Source organism: Podarcis pityusensis, assembly GCF_964106645.2.
Source record: "Podarcis pityusensis genome assembly, chromosome: 17".
Taxonomy (NCBI): Eukaryota; Metazoa; Chordata; class Lepidosauria; order Squamata; family Lacertidae; genus Podarcis; species Podarcis pityusensis.
Genome location: NC_138042.1, coordinates 4,669,696 through 4,688,166, shown reverse-complemented (window position 1 = coordinate 4,688,166; position 18,471 = coordinate 4,669,696). Strand labels below are relative to the sequence as shown.

General features: G+C 45.6%; 1 protein-coding gene across 24 annotated transcripts in view; it reads right to left on the bottom strand.

The window, feature by feature from the left end:
- Window positions 1-18,471, bottom strand: part of WNK3 (WNK lysine deficient protein kinase 3) — a 92,440-nt gene that overhangs the window by 37,214 nt on the left and 36,755 nt on the right. For 6 of the 24 annotated variants that reach the window (XM_080987494.1, XM_080987486.1, XM_080987492.1 and 3 more), the window contains 10 exons: window positions 18,219-18,439; window positions 15,815-15,972; window positions 13,985-14,073; window positions 12,274-12,493; window positions 9,893-10,181; window positions 7,456-7,649; window positions 6,436-6,588; window positions 3,591-4,226; window positions 3,270-3,530; window positions 1,359-3,230 (listed from right to left, as the gene is read on the bottom strand). In XM_080987494.1, the coding sequence (XP_080843620.1) occupies window positions 1,359-3,230; window positions 3,270-3,530; window positions 3,591-4,226; window positions 6,436-6,588; window positions 7,456-7,649; window positions 9,893-10,181; window positions 12,274-12,493; window positions 13,985-14,073; window positions 15,815-15,972; window positions 18,219-18,439 (4,093 nt within the window). Of the gene's footprint in view, window positions 1-1,358; window positions 3,231-3,257; window positions 3,531-3,590; window positions 4,227-6,435; window positions 6,589-7,455; window positions 7,650-9,892; window positions 10,182-12,273; window positions 12,494-13,984; window positions 14,074-15,814; window positions 15,973-18,218; window positions 18,440-18,471 lie in introns of all 24 variants that reach the window. The other 18 variants (XM_080987484.1, XM_080987498.1, XM_080987476.1 and 15 more) reach the window with 18 other exon arrangements.

Genomic DNA, 18,471 nt, shown 5'->3' with positions numbered 1-18,471 from the left:
ATCAGGTTGGCAGAGGTGTGACCATAGACAAAGAAAGGAGGGACTAGGGTTGACCTCTTTTTCCTGACAGGGCTACTGGATTAGAACAATTTTTCCATTGTTTAAACCCAGTCTTGCACGTAGCACTCATGGAAGGCTATGCCTGCCAGTTGTCAAAAACACCACTTGTGAAGCAGATTAGAAGCACACAAATCTGATTAGCAAGAAATTAAACACAAAACAGGAAACACTTTTGGTTAACTCTGCACCCTCTCGAAAGAACAAGAGTTTCTGGTTGAGTCTTGTTTGCGCTGAAGAAAATGTCACCACCATCCCATGCTAAACAAACCCAAGCTGTGGGGACTGTGTAGGGGAGAGAAAGCTTTTTCTGCCGGAGAGCAGCATTTCCTCCTGGGCTGCCTTCCAGGGCCTGTGTGCCAAAAGCGGGATGGGCAAAAGCGGGCAGACCAACAGATGCAACTCTTGCCTTGGTACACAGGAAGGCTACACTCTGGGTTTCAACCCACACCTCTCTACTCTTCATTCAGGAAGCAAGGGGCACATCTGTCAGGGCTGGAGTCAGGCATAGGGCAGCAACAAAACAATAAATCAATGGAAACAAACCACAAGTCTGGCCTGTGGTCTCAGCAACTCTTTCAAGGTCTTGCCCCAATGAAGCAGTTGTGAGGGCTGAAGATGCCTGCCTTCCCAGTGTCCACTGGGACTCCTCCTCTCCAGGGTCTTTCCCACTCAGTCTCAGGTGGCGTCTGCGCACAACCCAGCTCTGCCCTGCCCTCTTGATTTCTCTGCGTGTTCTAAGGAGACCAGCAGGGAGAGGAGCTGGTCACACCAGAATGGGGAGACTGTCTGGCTTCTTCTGCAGCCAGCCCCTCTGCCTTCTGGCCCCATTCCTCCCCATCCCATTTCTATCTCTACCTCTGGACTGCTCTCTGCCACAGTCTCTCCCTTCTCACTAAACCCTGTTACCTCTTCTGCTTCACCCTCTTCTCTCTCTGGCCACCCACCACCAAGCTCCTGGCTCTGAATCCTCTTCCCTTGGAGGGGGGGGTTCCTCGGCTGGTGCCTCCCACCATTCCTCTGCATCCAGCCAATCCATGATCGTACCACAGCTCAAAGGCGCTTTGCAGCCCCGCAAACACACTCAAGCAAGCCAGGCCAGTGTGGAGGGGCATGACCTGGGGAGAGCCCTGACAGCCAGATACAGAAGCATGGAACACCTCATCCAATTTGGCCCTAAAGTATGCAATCACCATTACAAAGTCAAAATACTTAGCCATTTTGTTGTGACTCTCTTTTCTTTTGAAGGGGGCGGGAATCCTGGGAAACAGGATTTTTTTTAAAAAAAACAAATGATATACCTGTGAAATGTCTTGTCCTTGAACGTGTTCTTGGTGTGGCTGTGTCCCTGCGCTAAGTGATGCTTGCTGGTTCAGGGCTGCTGATGCTGCTCCAGAACTCGTTGAAGGGACCTGCTTCTGGACCACTGGCTCTGCAGGCAACACGGACCCCTGGCACATTGGCAGCTGCTGCTGCTGCACATATGCTGACTGTACTGAGGAAGCTGTAAATGGTTGGTTATTATCAGCTGGCTGAAATGCTGGAGGTTGCTGGAGGAGGCTAGGACCATGCAGGTGCCCGGGCAGTTCTGGCGGCTGTTGCCTTGCATAAGCTGGCTCTGACTGTTCTGGCATGGAAGACACCGTCTGTGGTGCGTTTGGGGCAGACTGTGGGACTGTGGCGTTGAGGGGCTGAGGAATAGCATGCTGGTTGAACTCTTGATAGGGAGCCTGTGGCTGCATTTGTGGGATAAAAGATGGCTGAGATGGGACAAAAGGGGCCTGCGATCCTGGGTGTTGGCCTTCTGCAAACTTGTGTCCCGCCTGAGGAGGCTGCAGTTGCTGGTGCCCCATGCCGGAATCCTGCTGGATCAGATATGTTGATTGCTCAGGCTGGAGCTGCTCAGAGGGATAAGCATGGGCCTCCACTGGTTGCCCTAGGCAAACTTGCTGCTCCATGCAGCCAGTGCCACTATCCTGCACCGTATATAACGATTTCTCAGGAGAGCGCATGGCAAAACTCCGTTGATCTGCAACCTGTACTGCTAAGTGAGCCTGCTGGATCTCTGGAGGCGGAATTAGATATGGCGCTGGCTGGTTTACGAAAGCTGCCTGTCCTTGGTAAAAAGACTGCATTGGATATGTCGGTTGGTCCAAGGGCTGTCCTGGATACACTCCAGGGACTGCATAGACCAGTTGCTCTGTGCACGGAGGCTGATCGGAGCCTTGCATTGTGTAAGCGACACGCATCTGACATGGTGCTTGCTCTGGTGCCTGGAGCTGGTTGGTGGGTTGCACTTGAGGTGTCAGCTGCTCTGAAGCTGGGAGCTGGTGGGGGGGCTGCGTTTGATATATTAGCTGTTCTGGGGCTTGCAGGTGGTACTGGATGGGATAAGCCACCTGCTCTGGAGTTGAACCCGAGAGCTCGGCCTGCTGCGGCTTTTCTACAACTTGTTGAGTGACAGCTGCCAGCTGCTCCGTAGAGCTGCCCTGGAAAAGAAACTGTTCTTGTTTCTGCTGCTGTAGGGGCAGGTGGTATAACATCTGTTGCCTTACACAAGGATGTTGATCTGTGGATTGGTGCATCTGAATAGCTTGCTGCTCTTGCTGCACCAGGGAAGGCTGCGCCGAAGCATTGAGGGGCAGCGTGGGATACTGTGGGCACTGTGGAAGTTGAATCGGCTGTGGCACGGCAGAGACCTGATGTACTGGCACAACCTGCTGGGACTGCTGAATGGAACCAACCTGCTGGGGAATTTGTGGAGATTGCTGAATGGAGCCCACTTGTGGGGGAATATGCTGAGACTGCTGCATTACTGCTGCCTGCTGAAGCTGTTGAATAGAGGCCATTTGCTGGGGCTGCTGCATGGATGGAACTTGCTGGGGCTGCTGCACAGGTGCCACCTGCTGGGGAACTTGCTGGGGCTGTTGCATAGCCACCAACTGCTGAGGAACGTGCTGGGACTGCATGGATGTTGCTTGCTGAGGAACATGCTGGGGCTGCTGCATGGACATTGCCTGCTGGGGAACTTGTTGGGGCTGTTGCATGGGTGCCACTTGCTGGGCAATTTGCTGGGGCTGATGCATGGGTGCCACCTGCTGGGGAACTTGTTGGGGCTGTTGCATGGGTGCCACTTGCTGGGCAATTTGCTGGGGCTGCTGCATGGGTGCCACCTGCTGGGGAACTTGCTGCACTGTCACCTGCTGGGGAACTTGCTGGGTCTGCTGCATGGGTGCCACCTGCTGGGGAACTTGCTGGGTCTGCTGCATGGGTGCCACCTGCTGGGGAACTTGCTGGGGCTGCTGCATGGGTGCCACCTGCTGGGGAACTTGCTGGGGCTGCTGCATGGGTGCCACCTGCTGGGGAACTTGCTGGGGCTGCTGCATGGATCCCACCTGCTGGGGAACTTGCTGGGGCTGCTGCAAGGGTGCCACCTGCTGGGGAACTTGCTGGGGCTGCTGCATGGATGCCATCTGCTGTGGAACCTGCTGCATTGACACCATGTGTTGAGGAGCCTGCTGTGTAGATGCCACCTGCTGAACAGTTTGCTGGGGCTGCTGCATGGGTGCCACCTGCTGGGGAATTTGCTGGGGCTGCTGCATGGATGCCATCTGCTGTGGAACCTGCTGCATTGACACCATGTGTTGAGGAGCCTGCTGTGTAGATGCCACCTGCTGAACAGTTTGCTGGGGCTGCTGCATGGGTGCCACCTGCTGGGGAACTTGCTGGGGCATCTGTTGAACTGACACCACCTGCTGGGGCTGCTGTGCAGCTGATACCTGCTGGGGAACTTGCTGGGGTTGTTGAATGGAGGTAACTCCCTGTGGAACTGACGGCAGAGCTGAAGGGTTAGGAAGAGCCTGTGCTAAACTTGGCATATTGTTGACAAACTGAACTGAAGGCTGCCCCTGTAGCACAGGTGAATGACCAGCAGGCACAAAGCTGGCAGAAGCATGCTCCAGTTCCATTGATCCTGCAGCAGCTGGAGCCTGACTACCGATTCTAGCAGCAGAGGTTAACGGTATGTTAGCTGGCAGATGTTGGTTCACCATCTGTGGAGCAGGGATAGTCTGAGGGGAGGTGGCTGTCAAGATCTGCTGAGGGACTCCCATGATGGATCCATCCAATGTCTGCCCTTCTGCACTGTAGGACACCTGTGCATCTGGAGCCTGGTGAGAAGAAGGTATTTTAAAAAGTGGTTAAACTGATCGTCCTTTCTCCAAATCTTACTATAAGGAACCTCATCATTACCACCAACAGATGAATCACTCTGAGAAGACTATAACAAAAAGAACTTGTAGAAGGAACATCAAGATTCAAGGGATTTTGTATAAGTTAATAAACAGCAGCTTGTAAAATTCCATCACCTTGGCAATACACTTTCAGTGCTCCAAAATAACCACCTTATCTGTAAGCTATATGAAGGGTAGCAAAGAACCACTAGCACTTCTTTGCAATTTCAAAAGTATTTCAGTAGCTGGACAGCCAGTATTTAACTTAGCTATGTTCCAACTAGAATGAAGGAGTGGGATGATGGATTGAATTCTTATGTTTAGGGTCCCTGAGGAAGAACTATTTTTCATGAAGGTTGGTCCATTCCATGAATACATTCTACAGGGAGCCGACTGCCACTGCTTCATTCTACAAGCATTTCCTAGCGTGCATTCAGTTCGGCTTAAAACAGAGCTCATAATTTATCATTCAAGCTTCAGCCTCCACTGCATCATATAAAAACTCCTACAACTCTGTCATGGGATCAGATATTCAGAGTAAAGCACGCCTGCTCAGGCAGCTGCCTTAAGAAAAGGAGGACAGCATCAATTCCACACACACACAAAAATTACAAAGTGGTTTTTCCCACAAGATGGTAAAGTAAATGGTATAATTTATTTACAAAAGCGACCATTTTGGGGTTAATTGTGACTAATGTATCTCAAGTGTGAGAACTCCTCAGAGGCAAGAGTCACTTCTTGTTGCTGGAATGTGGAGTTCTTCCATCCTCTCCCAAAGCAGAACTTTTGTAAATAAAGTATAGCACCTTGTGAGGTCCACCATGACCCAACCAGCACAGCCCCACCTATCAAGCTGATTCCTCAGCCTTGCGCAAGAGCCTTTCTGCACAATTAATTTTTATGCAACGTGCGTTTCTCCACTTGCTGCACACAACTTGTTGCAGAGATATCAGTTTCCGAGCGTTCAAAGCTAAGCTACCTTTACCTACAAATGTATGAAAGCAATGGGTAGAGAAAGGGTTGAGCAATGTCTTTCTTCTGCCGCTTATCCCTCCTAAAGCAGTTAGTTCAGCGTACCATTGCACACATTTGCATGTAATGATGCATACTTTTGAGATAAAAGAGCAATACTCTGTACATGAAAATGTTTGCACCACCACCACTGCTCCTGATGCTGACAGAACAGGGCCGCAACCCAGGGGCAGAGCATCTCCTCTGCATACAGAAGAAGGTCCTCAGTTCAATCTCTGTCATCTCCAGGTAGAGCTAAGAGAGACACCCACCTGAAACTCTGGAGAGCCGCCGTGTACACTACTGAGATGGAGGGAACAATGATCTGACTCTGCATAAGGCAGCTTCCATATGTTCCTATGTTCTTGTTATTGTGACCACTGAATGGGGTATGGGTGCCGGAGTGCCATGGCACCTACTAGGTATCATTTTGTGATGCACTTAAGACCAAACCCCCTGTTAAAATGCAAGCAGGTGAAACATGAGATCAGTGTCTCCTCTTCCACTGCACAGTGTTCATAAGACAAGACAGTTTATGAACAGAAGCAGCAGGGTGGGGGATGTTTAACCCTTCCCTCACCAAGCACTTTTCTTCTGCCAGTTTTTCAGACCAAGTTTATTTCAGAAAAATGTCTGTGAAATCCCCTGGGGGGGGGGGAGCAGATTGAAGTAAAAGTTTCAGAAAAAAAGTGACACTCTTTCTCCTCTGTCATTTCTTCATTGCAAATTGCCCCCTCTTGAGAATCCTTTGCAGTGAAGAAATGACCATCAGGCTTGTGTTACATACGGACATGTTGCAATGTGCAGTTTAACTTCAACTTGTGAAGCAAACTCCATCACCTGTTCAACATTTGATGTCATTTGGGGGGGTGTTCCCCCCCACCACAACCCAGAGGCTGCGAACGTGCCCCATGCAACTTCTCCATAGCGGCACACATCATCCGGACAGATTTCTTTTTCAACAACAAGAACGTCTGCTACGCTATCTCCCACTTTACGTGACTGCCTGCTCTCGTCACGGCGTAGTCCCTTGTAGGCATATGGCTCAGAGTCCAAGATGCCCTTGTGACATGCTATTTTAATGACGGTTTGAAAAGACCATCAGGTCAGTCGGACTATCCCTGGAAGCCCTTACCAGCCTCGGTGTGAACTGCTGAAGTGCAACAGGAGACGCCTGGGCTTGAGGAACCACAGGGGGGGCCAAGCTGTGGGTGGGTAGGGTTGAAGGCTGACTCTGGATTAGTGGTAAAGCGCTGGGGTGGGCCACATTTGCTGGCTGTTGTTGCACCTAACAAAAAGATAATTAAATGGACCGTTCATAGAAAAACTAATTGATTGCCTGTGCTTCAGCTCTCCTGGTCTCAGCTGCCCTGCCTGCATTCTCCGGCAACATATTCTCCTGGGGAAATGATACATCATCCTGAGACATGTTACCCACAGCAGAGATTGTGAACCTATACCATTGGTGAGCCACACAAAACACTGTTGTAACATTACTTACATTACTGCAGAATCCAACAGCTTAAGCGAATGTATGGAAGGGCCCCCATGCATCTCTCACACCTTTCACTACCATTCTTAGGAAAACATTCCTCCTCCAAGGCATCCCTTGGGATCCCTTCCAACTCTACAATTCTATAATTCTACGAAAAGGCAAACTCAATGGATGATAAAGGGTGCCTCTGGATACACATGGTGGAACAAGTTCAGGACTCCTCCCATTCTAGGCTATCTTAATTCTACTACATGCATAGACTAGAGAAACCTAGGACCTTTAAACGGTTGACTTCTATATTTTTGAAAAAAGACAAAGGCCTGGTCTATACACAGAGAGCAAAAGGAAGGTAGAATGGTGGGAAATCACCATTTTGTTTAATGCCTCTCTATCTGAAAAATCCATACAAGTAAATGTTGTTTATATCCTTTTAACTTATATCCTACCATTAAGCTCAGGAAGTTTTATAATTATCAGAGAATTCTGCATAGATCTCAATTCTGTGTATCCTGAATCAACAGAGGCCGACTGAATAAAAGATACTGCCTTAGCTATCTTATTTTATTCCTTCTCTAAGACTAGCACAGTCACGACAACATTTCCAGAAACTCGATACAAGTAGTTCTCTTACCATATTTAAGAAAATGATAGGTCACTTACCCCTGCCATCGACTGGTAATGTCCCACCAGCTGCTGGGAAGCGTAGATGTGTCCTTGAACACTGTTTTCAGCTTGTGAGAGATTGGGGGCCTGCTGGGGGCCCATAATCTGTTCCGAGGAGAAAGCCAGGCTATGTTGGCTAGAGGCATCCGAAAGTATAACTGAACCTGCTCCTCTCTCAGATAAACTGTCAGCTGCGTCAGTGTAAGAGGAGGGAAAGAACAAAAGATAAGCTGTTTCAGAGGAATCCATAACAATTCCCATCCTTCTCCCTATCACTGCCTCATGAAGACAAACCACTGGGACTTAATGAACTGGCCCCACTGGTGGAATCCTACAAAACAATGTCTACTAGTGCAATGAAGCTTCCCCACTCTTCTCCTCCCTCCTTACCCCACCTCCCAAAATTGGGAACACTGCATGGGGCTAGGAGAGGAGACATCTTTCTGTCTGGTAAGATGAAAAGCTTGTGCTGATGGAACAACTGCTATAGTGCTACACTAAATTCAAGGGGCATGACAGGAGCTGTCTAGAAATGCCTCATCTGCCTCATCTACAAGGATCAAATATTTACTTGAGAAAAGAATACAAGAAAATGCAAGCCTGCATTCTAGTTGAGGGGAAGGAAGGGTGATCCAATCTTTAAAAAAAATAAAAATCAACCCTATACTTTTAAGCTGACATCAGTAAGTTTTCTACATGGAACACAGGAAGCTGCTTTAAATCAAGCAAGAACACTGGTCCACCGCATTCAGTTTGGTCTATGTTGTCTATACTTGCTAGCAGAAACTCTCCAGAATTTCAGACAAGAATGAGAATTCAGGTCTATGTGGAGATGTCATGGCTTGAACCCGGAACATTACGCATGCAAACCAGGTACTCTGCCACTGAACTGTATGCTTCAGGTACATAAGCCCCAAACCTCTTTGGAATATTATCTCCTGCTTCTACTAGGAGCTAGTCTGGAGCAGTGGATAGAGCGCTGAGCTTAAACTAGGGTTCACAGACCTACAAAGCCCATGAGCTTCAGTGGTTTAGGCTCCCATGACCTAACCTACATCACAAGATGGTTGTGAAAACAAGAGAGGATAAAGCTACTTATCAGAACATAATCCTATGCAGACATAAACATGACAAACTTGCATTCCATGTAAATTCTGAAATCAGGCAACAAAGCCTTTTTCATTTAATTCTTCTCAGCTCTGCCAATGACACCAACCCATGACCATGCCTTGTTTTGGGAACTATATGCTCTTTGGCAAGGACAAACTCCTGACCTTTAAGCCAGCATCCTTATCAAAAATATTCAACACTTATGGAGAGGTTTGTGAAGGAACCAAGCAATATTATCACATGTTTATGCCAAACAAATGGTGACGAGGAAACAGAACACCAAATAAGATCTGATTTGTAATGGAACATTACTCTGGGTTGGGAATAATCAAATGTCTTATTGTACAGTAACTGGAATTGTACTTAGTTTTGACCCTCTTGTTTTAATGTTATGCTTTAATTGTTGTAACCTGCCTGGGACCTTAAGGTAAAGGGTGGGTAAGCAACAACAACAACTACTACTACTACAATATTTGAAAAAAATATTTTTTAAAAACCCTGCTGGATCAGGCCTATGGGAAGTTTGCAAGCAGGACCTGAGTTCAAGAGAACTCTCCCCACTTAGGATACCCAGCAAATGGTATTCATATTCTACACTTTTTTAATCAGTTGCTTCACTTGAGGCTCTGCCTGGCCAACAGTGCCATGGAGGTACGATCAACCTGCTGTTCTAATTTCACTACTCCAGTGCGGCACGTCTACCAATTGAACAGGGAGCAACATCTTGGGTATCTGCTGACCTCAGATGTTCTTTTATTGGGCAAAGTGGTTGCAAGGAGGTGGCTCTATATTGTGTGAAGGGTTGCAGTGTAGAAGAGGAGGAAAAGGCTCAAAACGGCCACACAACTTGGCTACCCCCAAGCTGCCTTTCCCCTCTGAGAAAAAAAAATGGTACAAGTCTTTGTATCAGTAAAGGAGAAAGAAACTGGGCTGAGCAGCAATTCTGAGTAGGCAAATGGTTGTGAGCGAAAGGATTGGCCATTAGAAAACTCCCATCAGATTATCATGGCTCTGCTGGCTGAGGCTGATTGGAGAGTCAGCCCAAAACATCTAATGGGAGTTCTAGTCCAAAACATCTGGAGGGCATCAGATTGGTAAAGACCGATGTACATGATCTTAGCCAACAATTCAAACTGTGGGCCACAGATACAAGTCACAGTTTACATGCTAATTGACCTCCAATAAAGCAGAAAAGTGCCAGGAGTTCAATAAATGCCTTGTGGTGATGCATCTGGATGAACAAAATGACGCTCTGATTCACTCTTTATAACCTTAGTTCAGGATAGCATTTTGGGAGGACAGGCTGCCTTTGGTTGCTCATTACCAGCAATGGAGGAGCTGTGCTGCATTTGCTGAAGGATTTGCTGTCGGACATGTTGGTCCACCTCTGTTTCCTCGCACTCCGTCCTGCTCTGTTGGGAAGGAGTGGTGAATGATGAACCCTGTGGCTGGAGTAATGGCAGCCCACTTGGCAGCTTGCTTTGAGAGTCTCTTCTCTCCTCCAGGTAGCCCACCTGCCTCCGCTCCCTTGTCTTCTTGATCAGGGAGACACGATCCCGGATGGACTTAGCCACAGCTTTAGAATCACTTTCGTGGAAGAATCCTGACTTCACCTGGACATCAAAAAAGAACGGTTCTATTAAGTATAACTCTGCTCCTCTGAACTGGTATCCATCGGTGTTTAGCAATGCTTTTCTGTAATTTCACATTAACTCAGGGTTCCATTACAACAGAACTTGCATTGACCACATACTAGATCAATCTTGGACCTATTGTATGGAGCGCCAAACAATACAGCAAGCAAGATACAGACCCACAAATTCAAGTGCTGCTATACTTTGGCTATGGGTTAAGGCCAAGTACATTGGCTGGATCAATACTAATTAGTACTTATGTGACTGTCTTCAACATTAATATACTGTGATGAAAATGGGTAGAGACAGAAGTAAAAGTGGACAGAGCAACAGATCTGTCTCTTACCTTTGGATAGTACACTATGTTCTAGGCATGTAAAAGCCACACCTCTCCAGAAAACAAGAGACATCATTGCAGTTCAAGGACACATTCCAACCAAGCAAGAACACTCAAGTAAGGTCCAAGGCCGTGCCAGTGAGGGGCACGGCCTAGGGGAATCTCAAGGGATGGAGAGAGAGGCCTAGTGGGCCACATTTGGCTCATGGGCCAGATATTCCCCACCTCTGATATTTATGTTACTTGATTAGAACAAGTTAATTAGAACAAGATAAATATAACCACAATACTGTCCATCCTACTCCAGAAAAGGAATTATTATGAAAACAGTCACGTAACAAGTGGCTCTTGCTTAATCCTTGAATTATCCATGACAGATTTCTACTGATGGGACGTACAGTTACATTTTCAAGTAGTGATCCAGTTTAAAAGACAAGGAATTCAAGCACAGGTGTTGCATTAAAATGGAACCGTCAAAGGGGAGGTTCTTAGCTACCAACTGTTAGCAAAGTCACATCCAAACCTAGTTGAAAAATAAAGGGAAAATAGACCCAAACAACAGCTTTAGAGCACAACATCACAGAGCCATTCATAAGACACAGAACAAAGCATCCTGAAACAACAATTTAGGAGACTTCATAGCTGGCTGGTGGGTGATGCTTAAGCAGGAGTCAATTGTGCGCATATACATATGAGCAGATGCACTGCTATGACTCCTTGCAGTATCATTAGCCATCAGCTGTTACTTGTCAGGTTGCTGTGTAGAAAATGTTTTGTGAAAACAAAACCAAGGCAACAGTGAGGCAGAATGAAGAATCTGCAGTCTAAACAGATAACTTGGGCAAAGGAGAATAAATGAAACAAAACCGTAAGAGGAAAGGAGGGAGAAAGACTTGTTTACACTAATGCAAAAACTTCATCAGCTCTTGGCTGGCTTACGATTCACATACTGTAAATGAGTATAAAACCACAGCTTCAGAAATCATGCTCACCCATTGGCAAGGTGACCAGTCCTTAGGTGACCTTATTCCTTGTACGTAAAATGCACTACTACCTGTCCAAATGTCTCCCTGCACACAGAAAACTAAACTTGCAGCTCTGAGCAGGGTGGAGTGCACTATTAAGCTAAAGTTAAGTGGGAGTTCTGTGACTGGAACCCCACTTTCCCCCCACAGACTTTTTTTGTTTCTTGAAAAGAAGCTGGGAAGATGGGTGGAGAGAGAGTTTTGGATCAAGGCCATGGAATGGAGATGGGTTGTATACCCCTTTGCTCCTGTGCAGTTTCTTTTTAAGAAATGGTGGCTCCATGGAGAAAGTTCTAGCCTAGTTCTCAGGGAGACATTCCTATACATTTGCTTCTGTGTCATCCTCTTTAGGACTGGGTTGCAAAAATATTTCTCCTTGTAAACCAAATATTTGAACTGTGTGCAACAAAGAAGTCAAGATTTACCCCCACGGAAGACACTTGGTCCTATGCTGCCCATGGCAATAGTCTTGTTTTATGGTTTTATTCTTCTTATAAATTGCCCAGAGAGCATCAGTGACTGGGCAACATAAAAGCGTAGCAAAGAAATATAGAATAAAAATGCAACACTCTCTAAAGGAAAGTGTAAAAGTCGGAATAAAAAAAATGGTGCAGTAAACCCCATGTTTGGAATGAAGCAAATAAGAAGCGTCTGGAGATGCTGCCAACTCAGAAAGAAAAAAGGTAAGGGAAGCAATGGTAATACATACCATTTCACAAGCCACCTCCTCTGGGACATCTGTTTCCAGGTTGAAGCTGAACTCAAGGGCTTCATTATCTTTGTGCTTGCCTTTCAGCTTCTTGGGATCCTCTACCCAAAGTCTCAAAGCCAGGGAGGAATTCAGTCCATCATCATCCTCTGCCAGCTCCACTCTAAGTCCAGTGTCCTCAGCAAAGAAGGCATGATTCAAAAGGTCTTTGATGGATAGCCTGGCAACAAAACAATGGGCAATCACAGAGTGTCTCATGATACCCACACCCAGTGCTGGATTTACATATAAGCTAAACAAGCTACAGTGGTGCCTCGCAAGACGAAAAGAATCCGCTCCGCGAGTCTCTTCGTCTTGCGGGTTTTTTCGTCTTGCGAAGCAAGCCCATTAGCGGTTTAGCGGCTTAGCGCTACAGTATTAGCGGCTTAGCGGGCTTAGCGGATCAGCTGATAAGCGGCTTAGCGATCAGCTGTTAAGCGGCTTAAGGATCAGCTGATAAGCGGCTTAAGGATCAGCTGATAAGCGGCTTAGCGATCAGCTGTTAAGCGGCTTAGCCGATCAGCTGATAAGCGGCTTAGCGATCAGCTGTTAAGCGGCTTAAGGATCAGCTGATAAGCGGCTTAGCGGCTTGGGAAAAAGGGGGGGGAAAGGAAAAAAACCCCGCAGGAACTCGCAAGACATTTTCGTCTTGCGAAGTAAGCACATAGGAAATTCGTTTTGCGAAGCACCTCCAAAACGGAAAACCCTTTTGTCTAGCGGGTTTTCCGTCTTGCGAGGCATTCGTCTTGCGGGGCACCACTGTATATCTTAAGGTCCCACTCCCTTGGGAAATTTAAAGGGGGGGGATGGGATGTACATTTCCAAAACAAACAAAAAACAAAAAAAAACTTACATACAGCAACAGTGTTTTGTGTTGTGTATGGACCTATTAGGTCCATAAATTACCATATAGCATATATTCAACACAAAAAACAGTGACAATTTGTTGCTGGCAAAGGACAGCTGGACATATAAAGGGCCCCATCAGTAGCTTAGGGCCTCATCAAACCTAAATCTGGCCCTGCCCACACCAGTGGTATAACTGACAACTGGTGGGGTGCTTTCATCCCGTATTAAACTTCCCTGAGGGACTTCTGTGATAGGCATTACATTTATTTATCCAATAAGTTTATAACTCACCTATTCAGCACACACAAAACAAACAAAATTTAAAAACAAGAGCAATTGCTTAAAAATTGACAAACCGCATTTAAAAACAACAAAATTGGACAGCCAGCATTTATGACACATCCAAAAAATACTAAACAAAAAGTTTTAAAGATCCAACTAAAGACAGATACAGGCTTCTCTGGGACAGAATTGAATCAACATCTTGCTATACGTACCACATGGGCACTGTTTTACAGTTTAAGCACTTAGCAGTATTTCAGGGGAAATCAAGCAGACACCTTAATTTCCCTTCCCTTAATTTTCCATGCTGTTGCAGGGAGGGGAGAGAAAGTGAAACAGTAAAAGCTTCCCAGGTTTCTTTGACTTCGAAAGGCCTTATGCAGGTGCTTAAAAGCACTATGCAAAGCTGGAATGCTTTGCTTAATCAGGTTTTTTGTTGCCTGTACCAAAAACTCCCTAGTTAAACTCACAATGACCACCCCTTAAGTTTAGGGTGCACAACTTGGAGTGAGGAAGAGCACAATAAAACAGACCTGCTCACCTTTCAGATTTGTTTTGTCGAATGCAACCTTCAATGATCTCTTTCACTTCTGGATCAATAACCTTGTTAAAACTGGCAGGTTTAATGCCCTAGGAGAGAAGTGATGAATAGAAGTGATGTTAATAGATAATACCCAGCAGGAGTTCTCTCCATTGCTGCTACACAGAATTATGGGAAATCCCCAACTGCTCTTCCAAGCAACCTAAGTTAGTACAGTAGATCTTAACCATATAAACCCTTATCCTGAAGACATTCACTTGGAAATAAGTCATAGTGAATACCACCCAACTAACTTCCAAACTGCAGCCATTATTCCTTTTCTTAAAATCCCAGCTTTTGCTTCTAAACAAAATCAAGCTGGATATCCAGGCTTTATGTAATATGCATTGTGAAAGGGGTCAAAAATCATTCTAATTCATTTGACTAATCTCTTCTTACCCTTATCTGGCCATTCACAGCCAGAAATAAGAACATTTCTTTCCTGTGCATGAAACTTAACCTAATAAAGAATAAGCTACACCCCAATTTTGCTTTCTTTGAGGACACAGAATACACAAGTGTCCTGCAAAATGTTTTTGTCACAAAGCTGAGAATCTTTGTCTTCTATACCTCTAAAGTGTCTTTCCAGGATGCATCCTCAACTCCTGGATATTATAATGTAATGTACAATCAAGGAAAGTATCAGTTTCATCATGGAGAAACATAAATATCATCAAAACTATCTGAGTACTCTGGCTAGTATGCTAAAATAATATTGTACTCTGAATGTACATATAAAAAAACTACATTAGGCAATACCCAGAAGCAGCTCCCCTACCATGAGACAAAGTGAAGCAGCTGCTTCAAATGTTTGGTTTTTGGATGCCATTACAGGCAGCAGAGTGGGAAGTGAGAGCTCAGGCCCACAGGGCACAATTCGCCAGGAAGAGCAGAGCACTGTAGAAATAAACAGCTGTGCAAAAGCACAGTAGCTCCTGTTCATGACAATACAGTTTGCACAAGACAACTTCTCAATAAATTGCATCCATGTTAATTAGTAGAAAGAGAGTATCATTTGGATTTTCCTTCTGTCCCACCATTGTGTTTTGACCTAGTCCTGGCCAACTTTTATTGCCAAGTGGGAAAATACCATAATATGGTAAAGTGTGAAAACTGCAACTACTGGTAACTTGAGGGAGCACCTTTGGCAATGACAGACAGAATCCTTGTGATTTTGCTATTAAATACTTCCACAAAATCCTTCTCCTCTGATCTGTTTTCTGACACACACACACACACACACACACACACGATGCACCGACCTTCAGTGTAACTAGTTCACTACAGCTACAGAACAAGCCACACACATTAGCCAGAGAATAAATGCATGGAAGCTATTTTTGATGTCTGAATGAACACATCATTTGAGTTGCCAGTCTGACTATGAAGCTGGGAGGAAAAGATTATGCAGGGATTGACACTTATGCAGCTCCATATTGTTAACTGCCCTGTGATCCTCAGGTGAAGGGTGGTATAGAAATTAAATAAATAAATAGACAAAGTTTGGTTAAGGAACCATCCATTCAATTTTTGGCCAAAAATAAGCAAGCTTACCCTTGCATATTGTGCCATCTGAACACCAAACAGTAGTTAAACTTCTTCTGCAGATGACACACCTGAAACTATCAGTCACTCCAGAAAGAACTCAGCAATGTCTAGATAAGTCCAGGCTAAGTTTAGCAGCTGCTTTGAGGGCAACAGGACTAGCATTAGTTCTGAATAATTGGCTTAGTTGCCTTAAGCTCCCAATATACAAGTTTACCCTAACAAAGAAGTTACATTTACACCTACACTGGTGACTTTTCGGTAGATTTGAGCTGCGTTTTGGCATTCAGAATATGGGTATTCAGAGGTCGCCATCTCCAGCATACACATTCCAAAAGCATAGACATCAACAGACTCATCATAATGTTCTTCATACATCTCAGGAGCCATAAATTCAGGAGTTCCTGGGGAAAAAGTAAAAATAAGCCAATGTTTTTCCACATTTTGGATTGCTGCAGTCCACCAACAAGCATTTTGCAAGTGCTTCTGCTTTCCATGCAGTAGTATCCTATATACTGTTTTGGTTTGGTGGGGGGACCCCCCTAAACCCTAGAAATTAATAAAGGGTAGGATTTTGATTAACAGGGATATGTATGAAAGTACAAGCCGCAGAACTGTGCCAGACAAGGAATCCCTGGGCTGGCTTATGCAAACCAGCCTGGCAAGTCTGGCAAAGAGCTAATCTGTTAACATGGCAAAATGGGTTGATGGGCTATCTGAGAGGGGTCCGTTGGCCTGGGGAGATAGATGTTGCCAAGGTGACAGGGTGTGTGTCTGAAGTGACAGGAATAGGGAGTCTTTAGCAAGCTGTTCCAGGAAGAAGGAAGAAGAAAGACGGGGATCCATCTTGGGCAGGCTGGCTGAAGGCTGGCTGGGAGAGATGCCTTAGATTCCATGGCTGCACTGCTCTGGGGGACAAGCCCCTCCTGAAATGACCATGGTGTAAGATCTGGACTCTCTCCATGCAGACTGAAGCTGTAAATAGGTGGATATGTTTTAAAGCTACGACAGTCTCCGCCGTGTCTCAATTCTCCAAAGGAACACAGACCCTAGGTGAGTGCCGGGAATCCTATGGACTCTTGCTACTGCTCAGCAGAGAGAGGGAGAGGCACCCAACTTTTGTAACAATACAAAATAGCGAACATAATCTCTGAATGTGATCCTTAGATAGCCAAACTGCTGCATTTCACACAAAAGAGGGAGATACTAGCTATGGGGGAACAGCAAGTTTGGAAAACAATAAAAAAAACTAATAACAAAAATATATGAGCAGGTGAAATTAATTCAGTAACAACCAGGTACACTGTACTCAGTTGACATAGAATGCTAACTGACCATTAGAAGGAGGGACCAAAAAATTGCAGGAGAAACATGGAATAGAACATCCCAAAAGACAATATGACTGCCTAGAAAAAATTGCTGCAGATCCCACCTGTCCACCCTAATTCTGCATATTCTGACTTCCTGAAAAACCCCAAGGAGAAGAAAATAAAAAGAAACAATCATACTTCTATTCTATCAGAACCTCTAGCATTTGAATTAGGCATTTGACGAGCAAGTATCAGAAACAGAACTCTTTCAGTCATGGCATCCTTATTTTGGAATGCCCTACATAGCAAGGCCCAGATGGCTCCATCTATGGTGAAGGATCAAAGCTGGCTGAAGGCTGGCTGGGAGAGATGCCTTAGAGCATCTGGTTTGAATGCAGAAGGCCCTACCTTCAATCCCTAGTATCTCCAGGAATGCCTGGGAAAGATTTCTTTCTGAAATGCAGGAAAGCGACTGCCAGTCAGTGTAGACAACACTGAGCAAGATGGCCTGACTCAGTATAAGGCAGCTTCCTATGTTCCTTCCTTTGTTTCACAGTACGGACCTTTGGGGACTACGCCACTTGAATCCTGATTAAGGGCTCTGTTATTAGTGTGCTTAGTCTTGTTATTTGTTTGGATTTATGTTTCACATGTACAGTGGTACCTCGGGTTAAGTACTTAATTCGTTCTGGAGGTCCGTTCTTAACCTGAAACTGTTCTTAACCTGAAGCACCACTTTAGCTAATGGGGCCTCCTGCTGCCACTGCGCCGCCGAAGCACAATTTCTGTTCTCATCCTGAAGCAAAGTTCTTAACCCGAGGTAATATTTCTGGGTTAGCAGAGTCTGTAACCTGAAGTGTATGTAACCTGAAGCGTATGTACTCCGAGGTACCACTGTATTCAAACTTTTGTTAGCTGCCTTTGATTTGTGTGAAGAAGCCAAGGGGCTTCAACCTAGCAAATGGCCCATGAATGAATTCATGCAGATGAGTAACCATAATATGGCAGCTCATGTATTAGGGTCCACCCTTCAATCTCTAGATTTCAGTTATGAGGCAGCAGAATTTGGGTACTGAATTTAGGACCTTAAAACATAAAAAAATTTCACTGGAGTGTGTTAGAAATGTTTTTCATTCATGGTCAAAATCTTCCAGTGGATCAGAAACATTACACTGGAACCAGTCAAGAGGCAGACTTTAGGAAGCCTGATCTTGAACTCTTTATGCACTATAGCAGTAGCACTGCTTGGATACAATTGCAGATTCCAGTCTCTACTGAGGACAAAGAGAGACACACCACAAGTGGCTCTCCAGTGGAGTACACAAACACACTGTATTCACCAATGACACTCTTAGCGAACGATGTGCGCATTAAGGTGGCCAGTCCCAGATCGCCAATCTTCACTGAACCAGTGGGCCCCGTGATGAAGATGTTGTCACATTTCAAATCACGGTGGATGATAGGAGGGGTCCTTGTGTGCAGAAAATGCAGCCCTTTCAAGATCTGTCGGCACCAGCTCCTTAACACCTTTGGCTTCATGACTTTGAAACGCTTTAAGTACCTATGAGAGAGAACACCACACCGCAGATGTTA